At 36.4% G+C, this 23,276-nt stretch overlaps 6 protein-coding genes across 6 annotated transcripts; 4 read left to right on the top strand and 2 right to left on the bottom strand. All coding sequences in view use genetic code 12, as the record gives it.

The window, feature by feature from the left end:
* Positions 1-749: 749 nt before the first annotated feature.
* On the top strand, positions 750-3,101 carry CAALFM_C600340CA (metalloendopeptidase; the record flags this gene model as incomplete). Its single annotated transcript, XM_707219.2, has 1 exon — positions 750-3,101. One exon carries the CDS (start codon positions 750-752, stop codon positions 3,099-3,101), a length of 2,352 nt encoding a protein of 783 aa, XP_712312.2.
* Positions 3,102-4,632: 1,531 nt separating this feature from the next.
* Positions 4,633-6,372, top strand: GNP1 (amino acid transporter; the record flags this gene model as incomplete). The annotated part of the gene is made up of 1 exon (XM_707218.2): positions 4,633-6,372. The coding sequence occupies one exon, from the start codon at positions 4,633-4,635 to the stop codon at positions 6,370-6,372; it is 1,740 nt and encodes a 579-aa protein (XP_712311.1).
* A 457-nt stretch (positions 6,373-6,829) lies between these two features.
* Positions 6,830-11,110, top strand: DNA2 (bifunctional ATP-dependent DNA helicase/ssDNA endodeoxyribonuclease; the record flags this gene model as incomplete). Its single annotated transcript, XM_707217.2, has 1 exon — positions 6,830-11,110. One exon carries the CDS (start codon positions 6,830-6,832, stop codon positions 11,108-11,110), a length of 4,281 nt encoding a protein of 1,426 aa, XP_712310.2.
* Positions 11,111-11,162: 52 nt separating this feature from the next.
* Positions 11,163-13,583, bottom strand: CAALFM_C600310WA (ubiquitin ligase complex subunit; the record flags this gene model as incomplete). The annotated part of the gene is made up of 1 exon (XM_707216.2): positions 11,163-13,583. The coding sequence occupies one exon, from the start codon at positions 13,581-13,583 to the stop codon at positions 11,163-11,165; it is 2,421 nt and encodes an 806-aa protein (XP_712309.2).
* A 493-nt stretch (positions 13,584-14,076) lies between these two features.
* Positions 14,077-16,908, top strand: STV1 (Stv1p; the record flags this gene model as incomplete). Its single annotated transcript, XM_707215.2, has 1 exon — positions 14,077-16,908. One exon carries the CDS (start codon positions 14,077-14,079, stop codon positions 16,906-16,908), a length of 2,832 nt encoding a protein of 943 aa, XP_712308.1.
* Positions 16,909-18,926: 2,018 nt separating this feature from the next.
* CAALFM_C600290WA (uncharacterized protein) lies at positions 18,927-20,981 on the bottom strand (the record flags this gene model as incomplete). Its single annotated transcript, XM_707214.1, has 1 exon — positions 18,927-20,981. One exon carries the CDS (start codon positions 20,979-20,981, stop codon positions 18,927-18,929), a length of 2,055 nt encoding a protein of 684 aa, XP_712307.1.
* Positions 20,982-23,276: the final 2,295 nt, after the last annotated feature.

Here is a 23,276-nt window from a genome sequence, read left to right as displayed (position 1 = left end):
GTCGAGTCTGGCTTCTTTTTTTTTTGTTTTTTCCCTCACTCTCGCTTGTTGTTATTGTTGTCTCCATAGTGAGTAAGTGTTTAAGAAAAAGAATACAAAAACAAAATCTAGTGGCGGTAACAGAAGGAGGGAACAAAGAAAGTAGTGAACACACATCAACTAAACACACAAATGGACCATGACAGATCAGAGATAGACGTATTTTATATAGATTGTCTGAAAGGAAGAGCTATAGATGTACTTGGGGTGGAACTTACTGGTTGTGTCGAATTTTACCAATTCAAGTAACGCTGCTGTTATTCTGTAAACAACAAGTCCAAACAGGATATACGTATCACTAAAGAGAGGGTGATATTAGTCTTAAGTCTTCACCTTCTACCTAGTCAGCGTTGGTGAAGTTTTTCTGTGCATGGTTGGAAACGCCATGCCCACTTTTCGTACAATCCCAACCGGGTTTTCTTTTCCTGCTTGACCTGCAAACATGGTGACAACCAACTATATGTTTTAGTCGTTGCTAGTGCCAAATAGCGATAGCACAATGACTATTGTCTCCCTGCTATTGCATAGTTGTGAAACCTCATAATTTAGTAGAACTGGTACAATTGCACGACTACTGCTGAGTTTTTTCCCTTCATTCTTATCGCATAAATTTTTCAGTTGGTTTCTCTCTTTATTTGTTGTCCCTTCTTTTTTGAAAATCTCTGATTATATACCAGTGTTGTCCTCTTGCCCAAAAAACAGCTACAATAATGAAAGCGGGTATACCACTACTGCGATGTACTCAAAGAATACCTTTGTTGGTGGCACGCCAGGTCTCCAGAAACATCACAACCACAACAACAAAGTTCTCACTAGCTCCAGAATATAATCATATCAGAAAAGTGTTTGATAGTCAAAAGTATTTTAATCATTTCACTAAACAGGGTTCTCATGCAACTTTATTCAGCTCTCCACAAACAGGGTTATTTCATAATGAGTATTTGACTACTCCACAGGGATTAGTTGATTTTTCCCAGCAATCGCTTAGCCAAGCAAAACAGTTGGTTAGCGAGATGCTTTCACAAGTCAACACTGTTGACGGGAAACTTAAATTTATCAAGAAACTAGATCAGTTGTCCGATATTTTGTGTCGAGTAATTGATGTGGCCGAGTTTATACGTGTTGTTCACCCAAGTGTCAAATGGATAAATGCGGCTCAGCAAACACACGAAATGATGTTTGAATTTATGAATCAGTTAAACACCAACGTTGAACTATATTCAAGTCTCCGTGATATTTTGAACAACCCTTTGATAACCGAGCAGTTAACACCAGAAGAAATAAAGGTCGGTGAATACTTGAGACAGGATTTTGAACGATCCGGTATACATATGGATCCACAAACAAGAGAAAACTTTGTTACTATAACGCAAGAAATATCGTTGTTGGGATCTCAATTTGGAAACCAGATAAATGGGCTAAAATCATACTGGTGTCCGGTGACAGTTGCCGAGTGGGAAAGCATTGAAGACCCCCAGTTAAAGAAAGAAATCAAGAACTATCAGTCAAAATATGATGGTATTAGACAATCAGAGACAATTCAGATTCCTCTCGTTGCAAACATTCCTTATACAATTTTGACAAACTGTAGTTCTGACACGTTGCGTAAAAAAGTATGGGTCGCTTTGCACAATTCACCTGACGAACAGATTGAAACATTGAATAGATTTATTTCCTACAGAGCCTTATTGTCAAAAATGTTAAACTACAAGTCGTTTGCAGACTACCAATTAGAGCACAAGATGGCGAAAACTCCTGAGAATGTTATTACGTTTTTATTCAACCTACAAAAGTCATTAATCAAAAAAGGTGTGGTGGAAGAGTTGAGCCAGTTGTCAGAAATCAAACACAACGGTAGCGGCTCAGCAAGTGTCAACGATATTGTTAATGACATTAAACCTTGGGATAGAGATTACTTATTGGCAAGACTCCAACAGAGAATGCAATCCGAAGTGTCAGCTGGTAATGTTAAAGAATATTTTTCGGTAGGAACCGTCATTGCTGGGTTGAATGAGTTGTTTACTAGATTGTACGATATTTCTTTTGTGCCAATGGCCGCATTGAAAGGTGAGACGTGGGATTCGCATCAAGTGCGCAAAATTAAAGTTGTTGATAATGCTGCAAACAAGACTTTAGGGTTTCTTTATTTGGATTTCTGGTCGACCAAGGTTTTGCCATCTCATTTCACAATTGTGTGTCTGAGAAGATTGAACACAAGTATAGGTAGTGAAACAATTGAGGGTATGGAAAAGCTTGTCCAGTTGGATGAAGATTATCAGTTGCCAGTTGTTTCACTTGTGTGCAATTTTGCCAGTTCAGGAAACTTTCTGTTTGGGAGATTTGCTGGTGTTGAGAATGAAAAGCCAACATTGTTGACCTTAGATCAGGTTGATACGATTTTCCATGAAATGGGACACGCCATGCACTCTATGATTGGGAGAACGGAGTTGCATAATTTATCGGGCACTCGTTGCTCCACTGATTTTGTGGAGTTGCCTTCTGTGTTGATGGAGTCTTTTAGTAAAGATCCAAGAGTTATATGCCAAATTGGCCGTCATTTCGATACCGATGAGAAGTTACCTGAAAGTCTCCTTGGACAAGCACACGAGCATAGAATCATGTTAGATGCATGTGAAACATTCATGCAATCCAAAATGGCCATGTTGGATCAAAAATTGCATAATGAAGAGATGGTCAATTTACTAGCCAAGGGGTTATATGAAGTTGATTCTACCAAGGTGTATCATCTGGTTGAAAAAGAATTAAAAGTCTTTGCAGACGAATGGTCTACATGGCACGGAAAGTTTCCTCATTTATTTTCGTATGGAGCAGTGTATTACTCTTATCTTTTGGATAGAGCAATTGCCGACAAGATTTGGCAGGGGCTATTTGCCAAAGATCCGTGGAATGGAGAAGCTGGTAAGAAATATAAGGAAAGTGTTTTAAAATGGGGTGGTACTAGAGATCCATGGGAATGTCTTGCTGATGCATTAGGAAATGACGAATTAAAGCAAGGTGACTCACGAGCCATGGAAATTATTGGTCAGAATAGCAATTTATAGACAGGAAAAATGTAATTAGCTTGTATATAGAATTAGAAGTAGCTAATGCTTAGTTGTAAATATAGAGTGTTGGTTGTGTTTAGATAAGGATAGGGCTTACAAGGGAGGTTCTATGGGTTTCTGTTATCTGCCTTTTTGTATGCGTCGTTTTTGCTAAATACCCAGAAGTTTGGAATTTGTTTTCGCTATCTTTGCATATGGCTAGAACGTGTAATCAGGAAAGTATGGTGAGTAATTCCCATCGTACGGAAGTACTCCAAATTCAACTGTGTGAAAGTCAAACGTCCCCATAACACTGGTGAGTTAATCCTCCTTAAGTTCTAGTGGGGTTTCAACTTTAATAGCCCATTGTTCCACTAAATATCGTAACCCGTTCTCCTCGACTTTAATTGCCCAAATTGCTTAGTTCTATTCTTTTTTAGAGAATAAGTGGAGACACACAAACCGTGTAACAAAGAAATGTAGAAAAAAAAAAGGGTAAGAAATTTTGCAAAGTATATCAAAATGCCTTACACCAAAGCCACCCGCCAGAACCTGTTATCAAAAGATAATTTGTTATTCCTTCGTAATCATTTATTGTTGTGCTTTTATCTTTCCCCACCAAAAAAGCCTACTGAAGCATGAACGTACAATCCCACACACATGCTACTACATTTTAGTTTCATTAGAATCGGAATCAAATCAACTTTAAAATAATGTAAATTTGTTCGGAAAATTAGTCTCAGGTGTTTTTTCTTGGTTATGTGGTAATCAGGTGAATCAAATTCTGTCTTTAACTGCCCAAATGTTGTTTAGAAAGTTTATGACACATAAAAAATGAACATTTTGTATGAGAGAAATTCTTTGCTTTTTTTAAAAATTTCTTTTTACGTATATGCAGGAAATACCACTCTCATTTTTTGCCGCAAAAAAGAGAGAATTATTCCGGCAAAAGAAACTAACAAACTCGACACAAAACCAAATTTTTTGACAGAATGCCTTATGGAATCCATCGCAGAAATTAAACAATAAGCTAAAAACATGCAGGCCAATGATTGCTCTATCTTCCGTTTAAGGCATTTTTTAGGTTCTCTAAAAAAGCGTGAGTTGATGATCATGATTAATACTTGAGTCTTTTTTGTTGCATGGACGAAATCCGGAATTTGCCCCAAGCTAATGTATTGTTCTAATAGCTAATCTGAATCACATACCAACAAATTAAATACCAGGCAATCAGGATTTGAGTAAACGTAATATAACTGCTTTTGTTTTGAATGATCGCTACTCCTTGCTTTTAGATAAGATTATTTTTTTTTGTATGAAATTCACTAAAATCGAATTCAAATCAGGCGACAAGGGATTTTTATGTGTACTAGAAGAAACTGATTCACTTCCATATATAGATGCGATAATTTCTCTTCTCCTATAACCTTTTGTTTTTTTATTTTTTTCTCAAGTTCTCCTTCTTTTAAGCATTAATTTTTTTTTTTTTTCATTTCCATTTGATTAGTCTTTTTGTTTGTTTGTTTTACCCTCAAATATATTTGATACCATGTTTAAAAAGGAAGACCAGGCTGTTTCCAAAGAGGTTCGGCCAGAGGAGTTGGGAAGCTTTACCGGCTCCGAAGAAAAATATTCTAGCAATGAATTTCTAAATACCGAAAGTAAAACTGGGTTCCAGAACTTTATTGATTCTTTCAGAAGAAAACAAGCTACTGAAGATGAAAGTGCAGGACAGCAATTGGCAAAAGGTATTAGTAAGCGTCATTTGATTTTAATGTCTTTGGTTACTGGTATAGGTACTGGTCTTTTGGTTGGTACCGGTCAGGTTTTGCGTAAGTCAGGGCCATTGTTTCTTGTTGTTGGTTATGCTATTGCCGGGTCGTTTGTGTACCCTACATTGCAAGCTGCTGGTGAAATGGCCGTTAATTATTCTGAATTGTCGGGTGGTTATAATTCATATACAAGAATGTTTGTTGAGGATAGTATTAATTTTGCCATTTCATGGAATTATTGTATCCAATGGTTGAGTGTTATTAGTATTGAGCTTGTTACCGCTGCCATCACCATTGAATATTGGATCAGTGAAACGCGAGTGAACCCCGATGCATGGGTTGCTATTTTCTATGTCGTCATTGTTGTTATTCATTTTATCGGTTCCAAGGCCTATGGTGAATTTGAGTTTATCATTGGACTGATTAAAGTTTGTTTACTTGTTGGTTTCATTATCATGGGTATTGTTGTTGATACTGGTGGTGGTCCAACTGGTGAATTTATTGGTGGTAGATATTGGAGAGACCCAGGTCCAACTAAGAATGGGTTCAAGGGGTTCTGTTCAGTTTTCGTCACTGCAGCATTTTCATATGGTCAGTCTGAGTTTGTTGCTTTATCTGCTGCTGAACAACCAAACCCACGCAAGGCCATTCCAACTGCATGCAGACTTATCTTCTGGCGTATCATTGTCTTGTTCCTTGGGTCCCTTACCATTGTTGGTTTGCTTGTGCCATCGAACTCGGACCATTTGATGAGTGAAGGTGGTGGCTCAAACACCTCTCCATTTGTTCTTTCGGCTGCCCTTCATGGTGTTAAAGCAGTTCCTTCCATTATCAATGCCGTTATTCTTATGTCTGTTACATCGGTTGCTTCTTCGTCTTTGTATTCTGCTTCAAGAACTTTGCAATCATTGGCCGAACAAGGGTTTGCACCAACTTGGTTCAATTATATTGACAGAGCCGGTAGACCAACGAGAGCATTATTGGTTTCAGCTATCATTGGTTTGTTTGCATTTATTGCTGCATACAAAAAGCAAGTTACTGTCTTTAATTGGCTTTTGGCTATTTCTGGGTTGTCACAAGTGTTTACCTGGAGTGGTATCTGTCTTTCTCATGTTAGATTTAGACAAGCATTGAAGTATAATAACATCTCGACTGATGCATTGGGTTACAAGGCTAGTACCGGTGTTTGGGGCTCCTACTATGCCTTGGTTTGGTATGCTTTGGTTTTAATCTCTCAATTCTGGATTGCATTGTTTCCAATTGGTGCTTCCAAACCAGATGCTAATAACTTTTTCCAAAGTTACCTTGGTGCTATTGTTTTGGTTGTGTTTTACATTGGACACAAATTGTACACTCGTAAATGGAGATTGTTGATCCCAATAAGCGAAATCGATATCAATAACGAAAGAACTATTTTTGATGAAGAAATTTTGAACCTAGAAAGACAAGAGGAACAAGACAAATGGGACAGAGCTCCATGGCATAAAAAAATAATGATATTTGCTTTTAGTCATTGATATAGGCTTGATTGTTGTGTTTTTTTCTTCTTAAATGTACATGTAAATTGATGATTTTAAAATACAAGTTGTGAAGTAGAACCAGTTTGTAAGGTGCGCGTAATAATTGGATTAATGAACTATATTAGATGTTTGGTAGCAATTTGGGTAAATATTTTCTTTAAATATTTGCATTAATTTTGATTGAAAAATCGAGTCTTTATACGGTTGACTATATTTGGTTTAACAATTAACAAAAAGAGACCTTTGTTTATCTATGCAAAGCTTCTTTGAAAGCTATTAGTCGCCAATTGTGATGGGGTTAATGTGATATCTCATTGATAGTCGAAGAGGTAGTAGCTACACACTTGCTTTTGTGCTTGGAATCAAACGCGCTGAAATCGGATTGTTATTTTCAATTTTTTTTTCTTCACTCTATTTTACCAAATCTACTTTTATATCAAACACTTATCATAGTATGCTGGGAATAAACGAAGACGCGTCACTGACAACAAAGCGGTTTAAGGATTCGAACGAAGCCATCAAACCTGTCAAGAGACTTAAAAAAACCACGTATTTCCCAGTTAATAACCTCACTAATCCCCAAACTAATCAATCAAATATTCAAAAGTCCCCGATTCGACCAATTGATATAAATTCAATAACCACAAAGGTCAACCCTGTTCAGGAAATTAACAGAAACAATACTGACAATTTAACAAAGGTACAGAAGCAACTGGAACTAAACTTTCTCCAGGAGAATTCTGATGATAGTTTTGATGGAATTCGCTGGAAGGAAAGCCCTGAAATCAAAGGGAGCCATAAGCAGATGGAAATAAAAAACTCTTTTGGTGGGTTACCTTCATCGCCATTAAAAAACATTAACCCAGAATCTGAGAATGTGGATGATCGTACATCAGACGTTTTGAACAGATATGGATCTGATTTTGAAAATGTTTCTAAAAGACGAACTCCATTAATGTCAAAGACGCGTTCAGATATCACATCTTCAAGCAGCAATCACAAAAAACAAACCAACGAAATATCCCAACTTCAACGAGCAAAATCTGGGGATGTACTCAAAGTCAAATCAATTTCAGGGTCTATTACCGACTCCTTTCAAAACACTTTGAATAATTGGATAAATAAATTTGAAACTGATCCACAAGACGACCAAAATCCAAACCTGTTACCAGACACTGTTGAAATGAATAAAACTATTCCAAAAATCAGTACCCCACCTAACCCAAACACGTCAATTCAATCTGAGGATCCATTCTCTGACGACGATGATTTAATTCAATTGTTGCACTCAAAAACCTTACCAGAGTGCCCACAATCACAGCCTGTCTCCAACGATAACACATCAATAAAACCACCTATGGAAAATGCATCAGATGATGGCGAATCAAGTGACGATCCGTTTACAGATGACGACTCTGAATTAATGGAAGTATTGAAAACGCAGACACCCAGTGTTACATCTGCATTTACCAAATCTTTCCAGCGAGGTATTCAAAACTTTGAAAAACTAAATATTGAAAACAAATATGAGGAACAGGATATTGAAAAAGTGCTGGACTTGATTTATGATAGAGTAACAACCCAGAGATTTCGAATTGTGAATATCATCGAACAGTATTATGGTCCCAAGAGCGAAAAACAATTAATTTTAGAAGTTGTAAATTCGCTGAGAGATAAATCAAAGTTGGTTGTTCGTGGTGAGTACTGCGAGTTGGAGTTAGAAAAAGGGGACGTGATTCACGTTATAATCACCGATAGTGCTCGTCCAACATTAGTTGATGACATGCATAACCTATTAATTTGGAACCCAGACATTATGCTATCAGCAACGACAATTTCCCAGCAGCTCAACTGCTCGAGAAAAACAGTGATATTGTCTCGATACAAGTTTCCTGGAACACTGACGATACCCATCATTGTTGGGGAAATAGTTCATTTTATTTTTCAAGAATGTATTTGTACTGAAAGGTGGGATATGGAATTCATGAGCCAAGTATTAGATCAGTTATTGCTGCAATACATGTTGGCAATATTCGGGATAGGGAAGGAGTTGAAAGACGTTAGGGACGAAGTTGTTAAACATTTTGATTATTTGGAGACATGGTTTAAGACATACTACAAACAACCACTCAGCAAGAAAAATTTAATTGACGAGACATCTGAAAAAGAACAGATCATGTTTGCTGTGGAAGAAGCTTTGGATATTGAAGAAGAAATCGGATCACCAATATTTGGCATCAAAGGGAAAATTGATGCAACTATAACAGCGAAATTTGAAAACAAAAAGTTGAAAGGTCAATATATGATACCGATGGAAATCAAAACCGGTAAGGAGTATATTTACCATCATGCACAAGCGTCATTGTACTCATTGTTGTTTAAGGATAGATATGATAAGAACATAGATTCATATTTGCTTGTGTATACAAAGGAAAAGGTTACGAAAAAGTGCAATATCAGAATTTCCGAGTTGCGTTCATTGGTGAATTTGAGAAACAGAGTATCTAATTATATAAAAGACAATTTGAAGCTACCTCCTTTGGTAAAGAATTCCAACTGTGATAGATGCGAAATTAGAAGTGCTTGTATGACCTTAAACCACTTGACAGAAAATGGCACCAAAGAAGAATCTGGTATTGAGGAAGAGTTGTACGAAGCTATAACTAGAGATATTTTTGAAAACGATTCATACCGTAAGTACTTCCAACACTGGGATGAACTTATTTCTAAAGAAGAAGACGTTATGGGTAGAGCAGTCAAAGAGTTATGGACAATCCCAGCAGAGGACCAAGAGTTTCAAGGCAAATGCTTTTCTGGTATGACGATCACAAATTCGAATGAGACGGAATCGAACAATTTCTTATTCTCATCAACACATCATGACAAATCCCAGGATCAGCAATTCGTGTACACGTTTGCCAAGGCAGAAAACCCTTCCCGGTTCAATTTAGCAAAATCACAGGTTACTATCAACGATAAAGTTATTATAAGTGACGAAGAAGGCCATTTTGCTTTAACAACAGGATACGTCAAGCAGATAACTAAAGATTTTGTAGTGGTTTCCACTAGACGGAAAATCATCACATCTGATTACAAATTGAAAAACTATAATAAGGCAAACAACCAAGTATTCCAAAGTGTCATCCGATCTACTCAACAGAATATAAGAACTACGACCAAGAAAAGATTCCGTATTGATAAGGATAGGATGTTTTATGGTTTGGGGTTAGCTAGATATAACGTCCTAAGTTTATTCTTACCTAATGGAGCTTCACAGTTGAGGAAATTAGTGGTTGATCTTGAAAAGCCTACTTTTACCGCATCTTCTTGGGAGATTCCTGATGCGGAAACGTTCAACCCTGATCAAATTGCGGCGTTGAAAAAAGTATTTAGTGCTGATGATTATTCTTTGATAGTGGGGATGCCCGGTACAGGTAAAACCACTGTGATTGCTCAACTCATAAAAGTGCTTGTGGCACAGAGGAAATCGGTATTGCTTACTTCCTACACAAATTCTGCCGTTGATAATATATTACTTAAACTCAAAGACTTGGATATTGAATTTTTAAGAATTGGCTACCCCCAAAGAGTTCATAAAGACATTAAAGACTACATTCCTGAATTCAAAGACTCAATCACTACATATGAACAATATGTCAATACCTATATGCGCCCAAAGGTTGTTGCAACCACTTGCTTAAGCATCACAGACGTTTGTTTCAATTTGAGATATTCTTTTGATTATTGCATCGTCGATGAAGCTTCGCAAATCACCTTACCAGTGAGTTTGGGTCCTTTAAGGTTTGCTAAAAAATTTGTCATGGTGGGTGATCACGATCAGTTGCAACCTTTAGTTACCCATCCCGACAAAAGAGTTAAACAAGAATTATCTCGATCACTTTTCAGTTTGTTGGCTAAAGAGCATCCAGATTCTGTGAGTCACTTGACATATCAATACAGAATGAATAGTGATATTATGAATGTTTGCAATACTTTGATTTACAACAATAAATTAAAATGCGGGTCAGAACAAGTTGCCCAAAACTCTTTAAAGATACCCCACCCAGAAGTTTTAAATAGCTTTATTGGTGAAGATGTTTCGCCGGACCTGCAATGGATCCACAAAATATTTGATGAGAAAAACAACGTGCTATTTTTGGACTATGATGCGGTACCTGCTGTTGAAGAAAATGTGGGTGAAATGGTAATTAATACTAAGGAAGCGCTTTTAATTCAACAAATCGTCAACGCATTGGTTCACGGCGGAGTTAAAGAAGACGAGATTGGGGTTATGTCGTTTTACCGTGCTCAGTTATCAGTATTGAAAAAGAATCTTAACAACTTGAAGGATTTGGAAATACTCACAGCTGATCAATACCAAGGAAGAGACAAAGAATGTATTATCATATCTTTAGTTCGGTCAAATGAACGGAAGTTTGCTGGTGATTTAATGAAGGAGTATCGTAGATTAAACGTTGCTACAACGAGAGCTAAAACTAAGCTAATAATCCTTGGGTCAAGATTCACATTATCCACCAACGAGCTAACAAAGACGTTTATTGACTATTTGGAAAACGAAAAGTGGTATTATCCTCTTCCAAAATCGGCACACAAGATTTACAAGATTCCAGAAGTGAATGGGCCATCACCAACTAGATCACAAAAAAGCCAAGATTCGCCAATATTGAATAGAAACCCTATACTTAAGAATGTGGTTCAAGACATTACTAGATAAACTAGAAAATTTTTAGAGATTGGTTATGCATTGTTTGTAGTTAGCTATAGCTCTATATAGCAAAGAAATGAAATTCAAAATTACCTCTTTTGAAATGGAATTGATTACCATTCCAGCCATTTTGCCCTTGATTGTCATCATTATCGTCACCGTTATTGTTGTTGTTATTTGCTTCATCTCTCCGTTGACCGTTTCTCATTCTTCTAAACTGTCTCAAGATGTTTTGTACAAAAAACACAAAGAAAAATATAAACGTCATAGCAATTACCAAGTAATCCCCAATATCGTACTCTTCAATCAAATCATCATTATACGTGCCACCCTCATGATGTGCATTCGCTCTTGAAATGCTATTGGAGTCTTGAGGGACTTCGTTGGGTACTCTGTTACCCACTTTTTTAAATGCACTTAACCACCCGCCATCGGAGTTTCCTGACTGTTTGGAAGCCAGTCTATTAAATAAATATTTCAAGCGCAATCTCAATAGAGCCCAGTCGATGTGTGTTTTGCCAGATACGAATTGAGATGGTGATTCCAGTTTCGCATGATTGAGCATTTCATTGTATTTTAGACTAAAGTCATAATAACGTTTCGCCATAAAGTAGTCCACCGAGTTATTTGCTGGTCCTATTCCATACTCATACATTTCGGCAAGTTTATAGGCACCATGAGATGATTCTCTTTCCGCCGCTGTTCGGTAATAATTGAATGCCCGATCAAAGTCTGGTGTAATATGAGAAGCTCCTGCTTGACCTGAATATAAATCACCAAGTAAAATAGTAGCGTCTACATTTGACTGTTTTGACGCTCTTTCAAGATAATCTACTGCCATTTCAACTCTTTCAGGAACAAAAGTTTTTGGTGGTTGTTTGGAATAAAGTGGTTGTAATTGATATAACAAGTATGCAGCTGATATTTGGGCTTCTTCAAACCCATGCTCGGCCGCTATCAGATATCCAATAAGAGCATTTTGGTAGTTCCCAGCGATCAACTCTTCAAAAGCAAACTTCAAATGTGGCGCGTAAAAGGAAGATAACCTTTCAAGGAAAACACGGTAGTACATGACTATGTTAGGGCAGGAAATATCATTTTTTGAGTCGGCAATTTTGGATAAACCAGATTGTAAAAAGCTCCCCATATAATATAAAGCCTCTGTGTCTCGGTGGTACACCGCATCCTTCATGTATGTGTAGATTTCCTTGTGATGCTCACTCGTATGTGGATCACCTCCATTCATTCTCATTAACAACTTGGCCAAGTTTCTATTGGCTTCAGAAGATTTTTTCTTAATAGCAGCTACATAGTAGTCAACTGCCTTTGTGACATTAGGTTCACCCAATAACCCTTGGTCTTCAATGAAACCCAAAAGATTCAACGCTTCGGGGGTACCTTGTACTTTTAATGACCGATCCAAAATTTGCTTGGCTTTCTTGGTGTTATTAGAAACACCCATACCTTTCAAATACATTCTTCCTAATTTGGATTGACATGAACTCAAAAACATTTTGTCTATGCCATCGATATTCTTATAATCAGAAGCACCATAGATTTCTTCTCCCAAATCAACGCATTCTTGGAAAGTAAGGAAAGCCTTGGTCAAGTTTTTGGGTACAAAATAATCGCCTTTATAGCTTTCCAATGCATTATAGAACAAAGTGGCATATTCATGCTCATTGGCAGTCAACTTGTATTCTTCAAAGCTGTTTCGAAGGTCTTTGAAATATTTTGATCTAATTTCAATGGTAGAAGTGGTTTCACTCATTTTCTCTCCATACAACCCACCATTGAAATCAGATATTCTGATATTGTAGTCCACCTGGCCATCGGCATCATTCTTTGACATCCAATCTTTACCTTGTTCTACCAAATCCGTATAATACTCCAATGCCAACTCACAATTTTTCGGCACTCCCAAACCTTTAAAGTTTTTGTAGGCCATGACCATTTGGGCATTCCTGTCACCATTTTCCACTGCAAATTGATAGTATAAAACTCCTCGTTCTTGGTCCACTGGAAACGTTCCAAACAAACCCGTGGAATATATGTAACCTAACATGAAATATGCATGACCATTGGGAGCCAAACTTACTGCTTCCTGATAATACTCTTTTGCCATGTAATAGTCTGGAGTCAATGAGTAATTTCCAAACAAGTATAGGTCTCCCAAAGTTACTAGTGCATTGACATTACGGGATTCTGATGCTGACTTTTTCAAAAGTGGGATAATGCGTCGAGTTAATTCTAGTGGTGGCTGTGGCTTCTCCTGTTTTGATTTATAGTCATTTGTCAATTGATCAAACTGGGGTATGTACAAGTTCCCCTCGATATTGTCAATATTGTATACATTGGGTCTTGTGAAATTTCTTGCAAGCTGTTCCAATCCAATAACGGCTTGGGTGTAGTGCTCGTCATTGTTGGTACTGGCTAATACTAGTAGTGACCACAACAGTAATATTATGTAATGCACTATCATTTAATTGACTTGTAAAATGTATGAAAATTCTATCACTTCTTGCAAGTATTATAGTTTTGGCAATACGTCAGCCAAAAAAAAAAAAATGAGTATATATTTTGGGTCGTGTGTGGAAATTAAATGGTCGTTTCTCCACGGATACACGCTAATCCTTAATTATTTGCCTTCCTTGTTAATACACACCTAATCCGATTGTTCTCTTTTTTCTTGTGGTGGAAGAATCAACTCAGCCAACCAACCAACCAACGATCCAACAGACAACTACAACAACGACGCCAAAAAAACCCACCAAGAAAAAAAAAAGAAGACAGCAAACAACAAAGAACATTATCAATTAATTATTACTTTTTCCCTTTTTTTTATTCTTTTCAATCATTTATTATATTTAGTTAATTTCTTATAGACCACTGAATTTAGATAGTCCAGTCTTTCACAATTCACGCATATCGATGCAAATATACAACTAGAACAATTATACATATACAATAAAGTCATGTCTCCTATAAGACTTTCCGAAAATAGCGTGTTATCCTCAAACAACGAATCAAATGAGGCGATATTCCGATCGGCGCCCATGACGCTAGTTCAATTTTATGTCACAATTGAATTGGCAAGAGATATGGTTGGAGTATTAGGGAAATTGGGTAATGTTCAATTTCGAGACCTAAACTCCAAATTGACTCCGTTTCAAAGAACATTTATTACTGAATTGCGATCAATTGATGGGTTGGTTTCTCAATTGGACTTTCTTCATTCGATTATGATCAAACAAAATACTATCAAGAGTGATCTTTACGTCAATTTGCACGCCGATATGAAACCCTTGCCCACTTCATCAGAGATTGACAATATCAAAACCCGATTGAGCGAGTTTTATGAAAGAATTAAACACCTAGATCAGTCATACAACAACTTAGATCGCAAGAGGCTAAAATTTATTGAGAATAGATGTGTGTTGAATAGTTTGAATGAATTCCATAGATCAAACTTGGTCGGAGGAGGGTACGATGACGAACACACAGAAGACGCCGATTATGATGATAATGCAGCACTTTTAAATGAACAAAGAAACCATAGCTTAGAGATTGGGTATGAGGCTCATAACTTGGATGATATTTCGTTCAACTCGTTAGCGGGTACAATTGCTCGAGACAAAGTGCCAATTTTAAGAAATATATTGTGGAGAGTTTTACGTGGGAATTTATATTTTCATGATATTGCTCTTGATGACGAATTCCCTGCCACCGAGTCGTCCATGGACCTAGTTCATAAAAATGTTTTCATCATCTTTATTCACGGCGATTTTTTACGAACCCGAGTACGTAAGATTATCCAATCTTTAGATGGTATATTATTTGATAATGCCACTGGTGGATCAGTTGCTAGAAATGAGACATTGACAGAAATTAATGGCAAAATCGAGGATTTAAACAATGTGGTACAAACCACCAAGGATCAATTAGTGACGGAATTGATGATTTTTCAGGAGTTGTACCCGGATTATTGTTATATTGTGCAACGTGAAAAGCTTATTTACGAGACATTGAATAAATTTGATGAAGACAGCACCAGAAGATGTTTAGTGGGAGAAGGTTGGATACCCACTAATGATTTTGATAAAATACGATTAGCATTGAGAAATCTAATTAGACAAAAGACAAGACGGGACGGGAGTGACAGAGATTCAAACGAGAGTGTCAACATTTCAGAATCTATAGCAACTGAAACATCATTATTTGCCATTGATGATAGTGATCACGAATTGACCGGGTTTGAAATTGAAGATGAAGATGAGGTGGGGTCTTTAATTGCGGTGGTCAACGAATTAGCAACAAACCGAACTCCACCAACATTCCACAAGACGAATAAGTTTACCGCTGCATTCCAGCTGATTATAGATGCCTATGGGATTGCTACTTACCAGGAGGTTAACCCTGGTCTTGCCACAATTATTACATTTCCGTTTATGTTTTCCATTATGTTTGGTGATTTGGGACACGGGTTTATTGTGTTTTTAATGGCAATATATTTGATCCTAAACGAAGTGAGATTTGGGGCTATGCGGAATCGTGACGAAATATTCGATATGGCTTTTACTGGAAGGTACATTATTTTGTTGATGGGGGTATTTTCCATGTATACCGGGTTGATTTATAACGATATTTTTTCCAAATCAATGGCAATTTTCTCTTCTGGTTGGAAGTATGTAATTCCAGAGAATTATGACGCTACGAAAGGTGCCACCTTAGTTGCTGAGAAAATTGCTGGTAAAGTTTATCCCTTTGGATTGGATTGGGCTTGGCACGGAACTGAAAATAATCTTTTATTCACCAATTCCTACAAAATGAAATTGTCGGTGTTGATGGGGTACACTCACATGAACTACTCATTGATGTTTAGTTTAGTCAATTACTTGTTTTTCAAGAGTCGAGTAGACATAATTGGTAACTTTATTCCTGGGTTTTTGTTCATGCAGAGTATATTTGGATATTTGGCATTGACCATTGTTTATAAGTGGTCGGTTGACTGGTTTGGAAGTAATAGACAGCCACCAGGGTTGTTGAATATGTTGATCAATATGTTCTTGTCGCCTGGCACTATTGAAGAGCCGTTATATGCTGGACAAAAGTATATTCAAGTGTTTTTGGTATTAGTGGCAGCAGTTTGTGTCCCGTGGTTGTTGATTTATAAGCCGCTAGTGTTGAAGAAACAGAATGATCGAGCTATACAATTAGGGTATAGTGACCTACGTTCTCAACGTCAACATTCGTTGCAACTCCATGAAGAAGAACAGGCCCTTGCGATGCATGATCAAGGATTGAATCGTGATCCCCCAGATGATTCGTTTGAGTTGTTACGTGGTAGTGATGAGGAGGAGCAGGAGTTTAGATTTCCTAATGATGTTGAGCCAATGTTCCCCTCAGCTGGCGGCCATGGTGGCGACGATGAAGATGGGTTTAATTTTGGTGACATTGTCATTCACCAGGTGATCCATACTATTGAATTTTGCTTAAATTGTGTAAGTCATACTGCGTCGTATTTAAGATTATGGGCTCTTTCCTTGGCACACGCACAATTGTCAACTGTATTGTGGTCAATGACTATCCAAAATGCATTTGGTAAAACGGGAACGGTTGGTGTAATCATGACAGTGGTATTATTTGCTATGTGGTTCCTGTTGACGGTTTGTATATTGGTATTTATGGAGGGTACTTCGGCCATGCTTCATTCGTTAAGATTGCATTGGGTTGAAGCCATGTCGAAATTCTTCCAAGGTGAAGGGTATGCCTACGAACCATTTACATTTAAATCTATAGACATATAAAAATAAAAGCACCTGGCATTGAATGTCAATAAGACGCATCTTGTGGAACTCGATTGGTTAGAAGTGTTCCACAAAGGAAATTCCAAAGACATTGTTGGTTTGCAATCGTCACAGCGCTTTCTTGATCGAAACAACAATGTGTGATGTGGTTAATAACTTCCACTTTTATCGAGAAATCAGTGAACTAAATAAAATAGAAAGAAAAATCGATCCACAATCCACCTCTTTTGTGGTGTTCTTTAGACTTGGTAACCGAGAAAAAAGCATAGAATGAATTTACAAGATCAGGAACAACAACAAATCTGCTAACCACCAAATTATTTACCTGGTTACCATCGTGATATAAACATTTGGGAAAAAAAATGTCGTGGTTGTTGGGAAAAAAAAATCAAAACAGCCATTATTGTGTAATTTAACTCTACTCGTATTATAAAAGATTAAATGTTTAACAAAAACTGAAAACAATGAATTTATTTCTTTATTATTCTTTCATTTCTTAAACGATTTTGTAACAAAAAAAAATTAGATTGGTTTACAAAGCTTAAAAATTTGCATGCAAGGTTTGGCTATAAAAGTGATTATATTTAGGTTTTAGGCTAAAATTTTGTATTCGAATGACAGCAATGTCGTAGGCGTGGTACTACCTTACCAAGAAAAGGGCTAATAGCTAATAACATTTATAATTGACGATGGTGTGATGGACAAAGCATGGTACATGGTAATGTTAGTTTAGACAATGATATTTGGGATTGCGACATAACCTCATGACGAAAAAAAAAAAAATGTCAGCGCCAATAGTTCGCGCTGGCCAGAAAAAAATGAGGCAATCATAGGTTCTCGCGCCGTCCTTCATTCGACACCAGAACAAAAAAGAATATTCCACGACATTGAAATCATTGTACACCAAAAAAAAAGTCATTCCTGTGGTGTTGCACAATAGAACTTTTGCACCCAATTAGAAAATATGAATCATATGATCCGAAACTGTACTGTTGTCAAGACAACTGACCTCTCATAACCCGCAAGATGACACAAGTTTTCAAAGTGAGTGGCTTAGGAGAAACACTTTGGTTATCCCTGGGTCCAAACAGCACCTTCGATAAATGTGGTGGCCTTTTTTAGAAAGAAATCCTGAAGTTAACCTCATCACAACAAATAATTGCTTAGCACCACAAGGATAAAATAGGGATTGAACAAAATTTCTTTACATTAATAATTCCAAGTCTGTGCATACTTTTTTTGATGTATTATTGTCGCCTCGAGTTTTATTATTTCTGTTCTACGCTGGTTATGTTCCTTTATTGTCGCCACAAATAGTAACAAGAGAAAAAATAGATATATGCACAAGGAGGCTTTTTGGTTCCTGGCACGACATTTAGTTTTGAAACAAAAAAAAATATCTTGAATTTAGACGATAAAAAAATGAACCACCAAATCCCGTTACTGACTGAAATACCCAACAAAAAGTCAGTTTGTGATACTTGCTCAGGAAAAGAGTATTCACAAAAATGTCGTGATCCCATGTTGATTCCGCCAAATCAACAGCAATTAAAAGCCCCTGTTGTTGATTCCTATGTTTTCTGTGATTGTCGTCATCAATGTCCTTGACGGTTGGGAAAACCAGTAATAAAAAGTACCAAGTGGAAGCATAAACGCTAGTATAGATATACTTCAGAGCAATTCATTTAGGGGCGGGTTTCGAGTTGAAACAGAAGCACTAACATCTGAGTTCCCCCTAATTTATTTATGAAACATTTCTAATTTTGGCAGGAAAATCATAATTTACAAGTCTCCAGGGGATGTGCTCCTTGGTTTAACTCCCTAAAAAACAGACCTGAACATCCAGGGTTGTGCTGCTAGTTCTCGACAAAGAGGGGAATATTGGTTTTGGTGTAAATCTTGTTGATCAAAATGACACACATAGACAATCAATTCCTTCGAGATTCAAAAGCAGTGTTAAACAAAAGACTCTTTTGATTATGTAAACTATACAAACTAATACAAACAACTTATAAACTCTAACTGTTATCATCTAAATTAATCCGTTTGTTCGCCGTCAACATTCTTTGGACTTCATCCAATGTCCATGGTCTTATTCTGTTTCTCATTTTATTATGTAAACGTTGTTTTATATCTTCGACATTGGTATTACGACGTTCGGCTTCGTCTTCAATAAATTTAATGATTTTCATTCTGGTGTGGCGGAATTGTCGTTCTGAACTACCATGTAACTTCAACCATTCTGTAACCGAAATACCATAATCTTCAAGTGCTTTCTCTAATCCCTTAAAGTCATCCCACATTTCATATAACGTTGTTGCTTGTCTTGATAATCGTCTATGTAAGACACGTTGACGTTCCGGGTTTTGTGAGGCGTCTGTGCTAGACGAGGGTTGTGGTTGTCCTGGCACTGGCACTGGACCCATTGCTGGTGCCGTGCCATATGGTGCCATTGGCATCATACCTGCCGATTGATGAGTTGGAGGTGAATGTGATGGTTGCATATAAAACTGTTGTGGATGTGGATATTGTAGTTGTTGTTGCAAGGGCATTGCCTGTTGTTGTGTAGGTATGACACGTGGTGGTTCTGAAACTGGAGCCTGAGGAATATTCAGGGTTTCGGGGTGTAGTAAATTTGATAATGAAGGTGGTAATGGTTGTGGTTGTTGTGTAAATGGTGGAACTGATGATTGTGGCTGAGAGTGTCCAGAATTTGAATTTAAGACATTCAACAACTCGAAAGTGTTATTAATTCCTCGTTCAATATTCGATTGTCCCACGGTTGAAAGATAGTTTTGGGTTTCTTGAGCTGCTTGTTGGACCAAAGGGATGGATGTTTTGTTTTGAGCTGATAGTAAAATCAAGACTCCATTCAATGATTGGTTGACTTTTTGAATAAGCTCGTTTTGTTTTTGAAAAATTTCCGTTTGAGATTTGGTAAATTTGTATATTGCTTGATTAATCTCCTGTTGTTGCCGTAAAACCAAATTCATTTGCTTGTTCAAGGTCTTCAATTTCAATTCCTTCGAGGCAGACTTGGAGTTTGTGTTGTCACTGGAACCAACACGCAGAGAACCTTCATTGTCATCACAAATAATGTTATCCTCATTGGGGATAAAGCAGGATTTATTAATGATTGTGTTCAACCTTTCATTGTCAATTGATTGAGCAAAATTCAAAAACTCGGGGGAATTAAATATTTCACTTCTTGATAATGGATTAGAGGGGTATATTTTCTTGATGATCACCATATCCTGACAGAGACTCCGTCTTAACATTAAAAACAACTCTTTTATTTGCAACAACTCTTTTGAACGAGTAGACTCATCGATGATATCAGTTAAAAAGGGAAATATCTTATCTAGTAATTGTTGTGGTGGCTCAATTGAATTTCTGATGATATCATAATCTTCAAAACTATCAAAGCCAGCTAATGCCAACATTAATGGACGAGATAGTGCCCTGATTGAATTCTTGGACAATCTGCCCATACTCTCTAGTGCTTCGTTGTTCTTATGTGTGGCTAAAAGTTTGCCCAAATTCACATCCTTATAGTCCAAGCCACTTACACTCAACGCATTGACTGCTGACTTGTGTTGCTGACTATAAGATATTGCCTGGTGCTTGGAATTACCTTTCAACAACATGACATGTTCCAACGATACCTTTTTTATCGACTCTGTGGACGTAAATTCGTATGCTCCATATTCATCAGGGATATGGAAACGGCTGAATAAGTACGCAGCGATGGCAAAGTGGGGACAAAACTCTATGCACCGGTTTCGAAAACACCCAGTATATTGAGTTCCACTGGCAGACTTGGTTTCAATTATTAGACTGTCGACATAGTTTATCTTTTTCGGGATTAAATTTCGAAACTCCAACTCTCGTTTTTGTAAATTTTTTAAGGACAATGAGTGCGATAAACTAAAATCGACCAAAGTTCGTAGTAGTTTGTGATTGTCCAAGTAGTTTGCATTGATATTGTTTGCCGCTAGAAGAGGTCTAACGATCTTGTAGTAATCCTCAATAGTATATTCGTTTAGATCTTCAGAATCTTCAGAATCCGACATGACTAATACCAGTTATTATTTCTTGGTACCTTTGATTTTTTTAGGGGGGAAAAAAGGACAAACAAAAAAAAAAAACTTTCTTTTATTTTTAGTGTTTTTATTTTTTTTTTTTTCGTTGTGATAATAAATTCGTTCTTTTTCTTTTTTTTTCCGTTTCCAGTTTTTTTTGGTGAACTTTCTTTTCGTTGTTGACTAACAAATGATTTCTATGTCAATTTAGAAACCACACAAAAAAAAAATTAGAAAACAAACAAGCGAAAACTATTCCTTTTGTTCAGTTCAACCGTGTTGCTGTTGATTGTGACTTGTTCTTATTCTCGATCGTGAAGTTTACTATCTATGTCGTAATCTCTTTGGCGTATTGTATTGTATTGTTTGAGAAATCACGTGTAGATGTAATTGATGGTAATTGTAGTTTGTGTAAGGTAGAAGATAGGATTGGAAGTTTTTTGTGAATTGGCTGTAATAGGATTGACTATTCAGTGGGGGATGACTCCAATATATATGTGTGCGTGTGTGTGTCTGCTATTTGCGTCAAGTGATGTGGAAATAATAATAGACAGTAAAGAATGGACTTCAAAAATTTATCAACTCTTTCTAAACTTGCAGATCGGTTAAAATATATATTTTTTTGTTTCAAATGAATTGGAGCAATCGTAGTAACTCTAAATTTCTTTGCAAAATATGGGCGTCTAGTTTTGTCTTTAGTGATTCCAACTAAAGGATTGGAAGAACTTAATACTTTTTAGTCTGCAGTTAGTTGCCTTGTGTCTGGTTTGTGGCACTGCTACACAAAAAAATTTTTATTTTTCCTCTTTTTGTAAATGTCGTGGGTGGAAGAGAATGTCGTAACTTTCTGTGATTGTTGTTGCTTCACTCCCTTAAAGATTATCGATGTCAATTATAGTCAAGTTTTGACACCAAATACCGAAACTTTCTTGTTGACTATATCACTTGTTGGAACTAATATATCTTCTGTTAGTACTTTGATCTTTTGAAATTTGTAATTAATCACAACATAGTATATATATGCTCATGCATTAAATGAAGTGACTTCATATTTGTTTTATTAGGCAATTTTTTTTTCTTGCATTTCCAGCTTTCCTTTTTTTTTTTTTTTGGAAATTCCGGTTTGTATTACCAATAGTTGGAAGATCTCCTGAGTGTTGAATCATGAATATCAAGATTCAATGGATACTTGTAATAGTTGCAAAAACAATCATTAATATGAAGTTTTATATATATGTGTGGTTAGGTAGAGATACATACTTTGGAAATATGAACTGTAAAATGAGTTGTTATTTAGGTAAAACTTAAAATGGTGTTAATAATAGAAAACAAGCGAAAGGAGGGGAAGAATACTAATATTATAAAGTTTAAAGTACAATCGACGATACATTTATACTTTTTTTCTAAAAAAAAAAAAAATTTCTTCCAGCGTTCTTTGATATCTGGAGATTCCAAATTTATTTAACAAGAAAAAAGAAAGAAAAAAAGAAATTCCATCTACAAAGCAAAAGCCTAAAAATTCAATTACAATCACAAACATAGAAGAAAATGGAACCTAAACTGATTACATTTTAGTTTTAATTCAGTTGATGATTAAATGAAGATAGTGTTTTGAATGACGAAACACTTGGTTTTAAATGATCAAAAAGAAATTTTTTTTTTCTCATTTCTTAAAGTATCAAAGAATAATGTGAGTCATGTATGTAAGCACCATTGGAAATGAAACAAAATAGAAGTTCTAAACAATGTACCACCCAATAACGAATAACATAATAATAATGCCTTACAATAGTGATGTATATGCAATTTAATGACAGACTTGCGGTGTACGTTATTTTAAAAACATTTTCTCAAATACCAATAGAATGTTAGCACTTGAATGAATCAAGTTCATGCATACATTCTTGTAGTTCTGTTATTTTTCATTTCTTGTCATACTTTAACACCCAAATGTTGGCTTTTAATTTAACCGCTCGATGCGGTTTCCATTGAGTTTCCAGAATAATTCTTCAAACAAGAGAAAGTTAATTAGATAATTTTCTTTTATTGTATTAATATTGTGTTACTTTTGTATTTCTTATTGTTAACAAACTTTCATTTCAGAGAAAAAAAAAATGGAAGGGATACAGACCACCAAATTAATTTTCATATACGAACATTCTCAACACTTGAATTGCTAAATCTTATAGCTTATTTTCACATGACCTTGCAATTCAACAAAGGAAAGGACGTACAAGTATACTCTATAATTAGGTGATAATAATTGCATGACACTTGACAAGCTCT

This window comes from Candida albicans, chromosome 6 (genome assembly GCF_000182965.3).
Source record: "Candida albicans SC5314 chromosome 6, complete sequence".
In the NCBI taxonomy this organism is placed as follows: domain Eukaryota; kingdom Fungi; phylum Ascomycota; class Pichiomycetes; order Serinales; family Debaryomycetaceae; genus Candida; species Candida albicans.
Note: the sequence above shows the minus strand (reverse complement) of the source record. Positions and strands in the feature narration are given on the sequence as shown.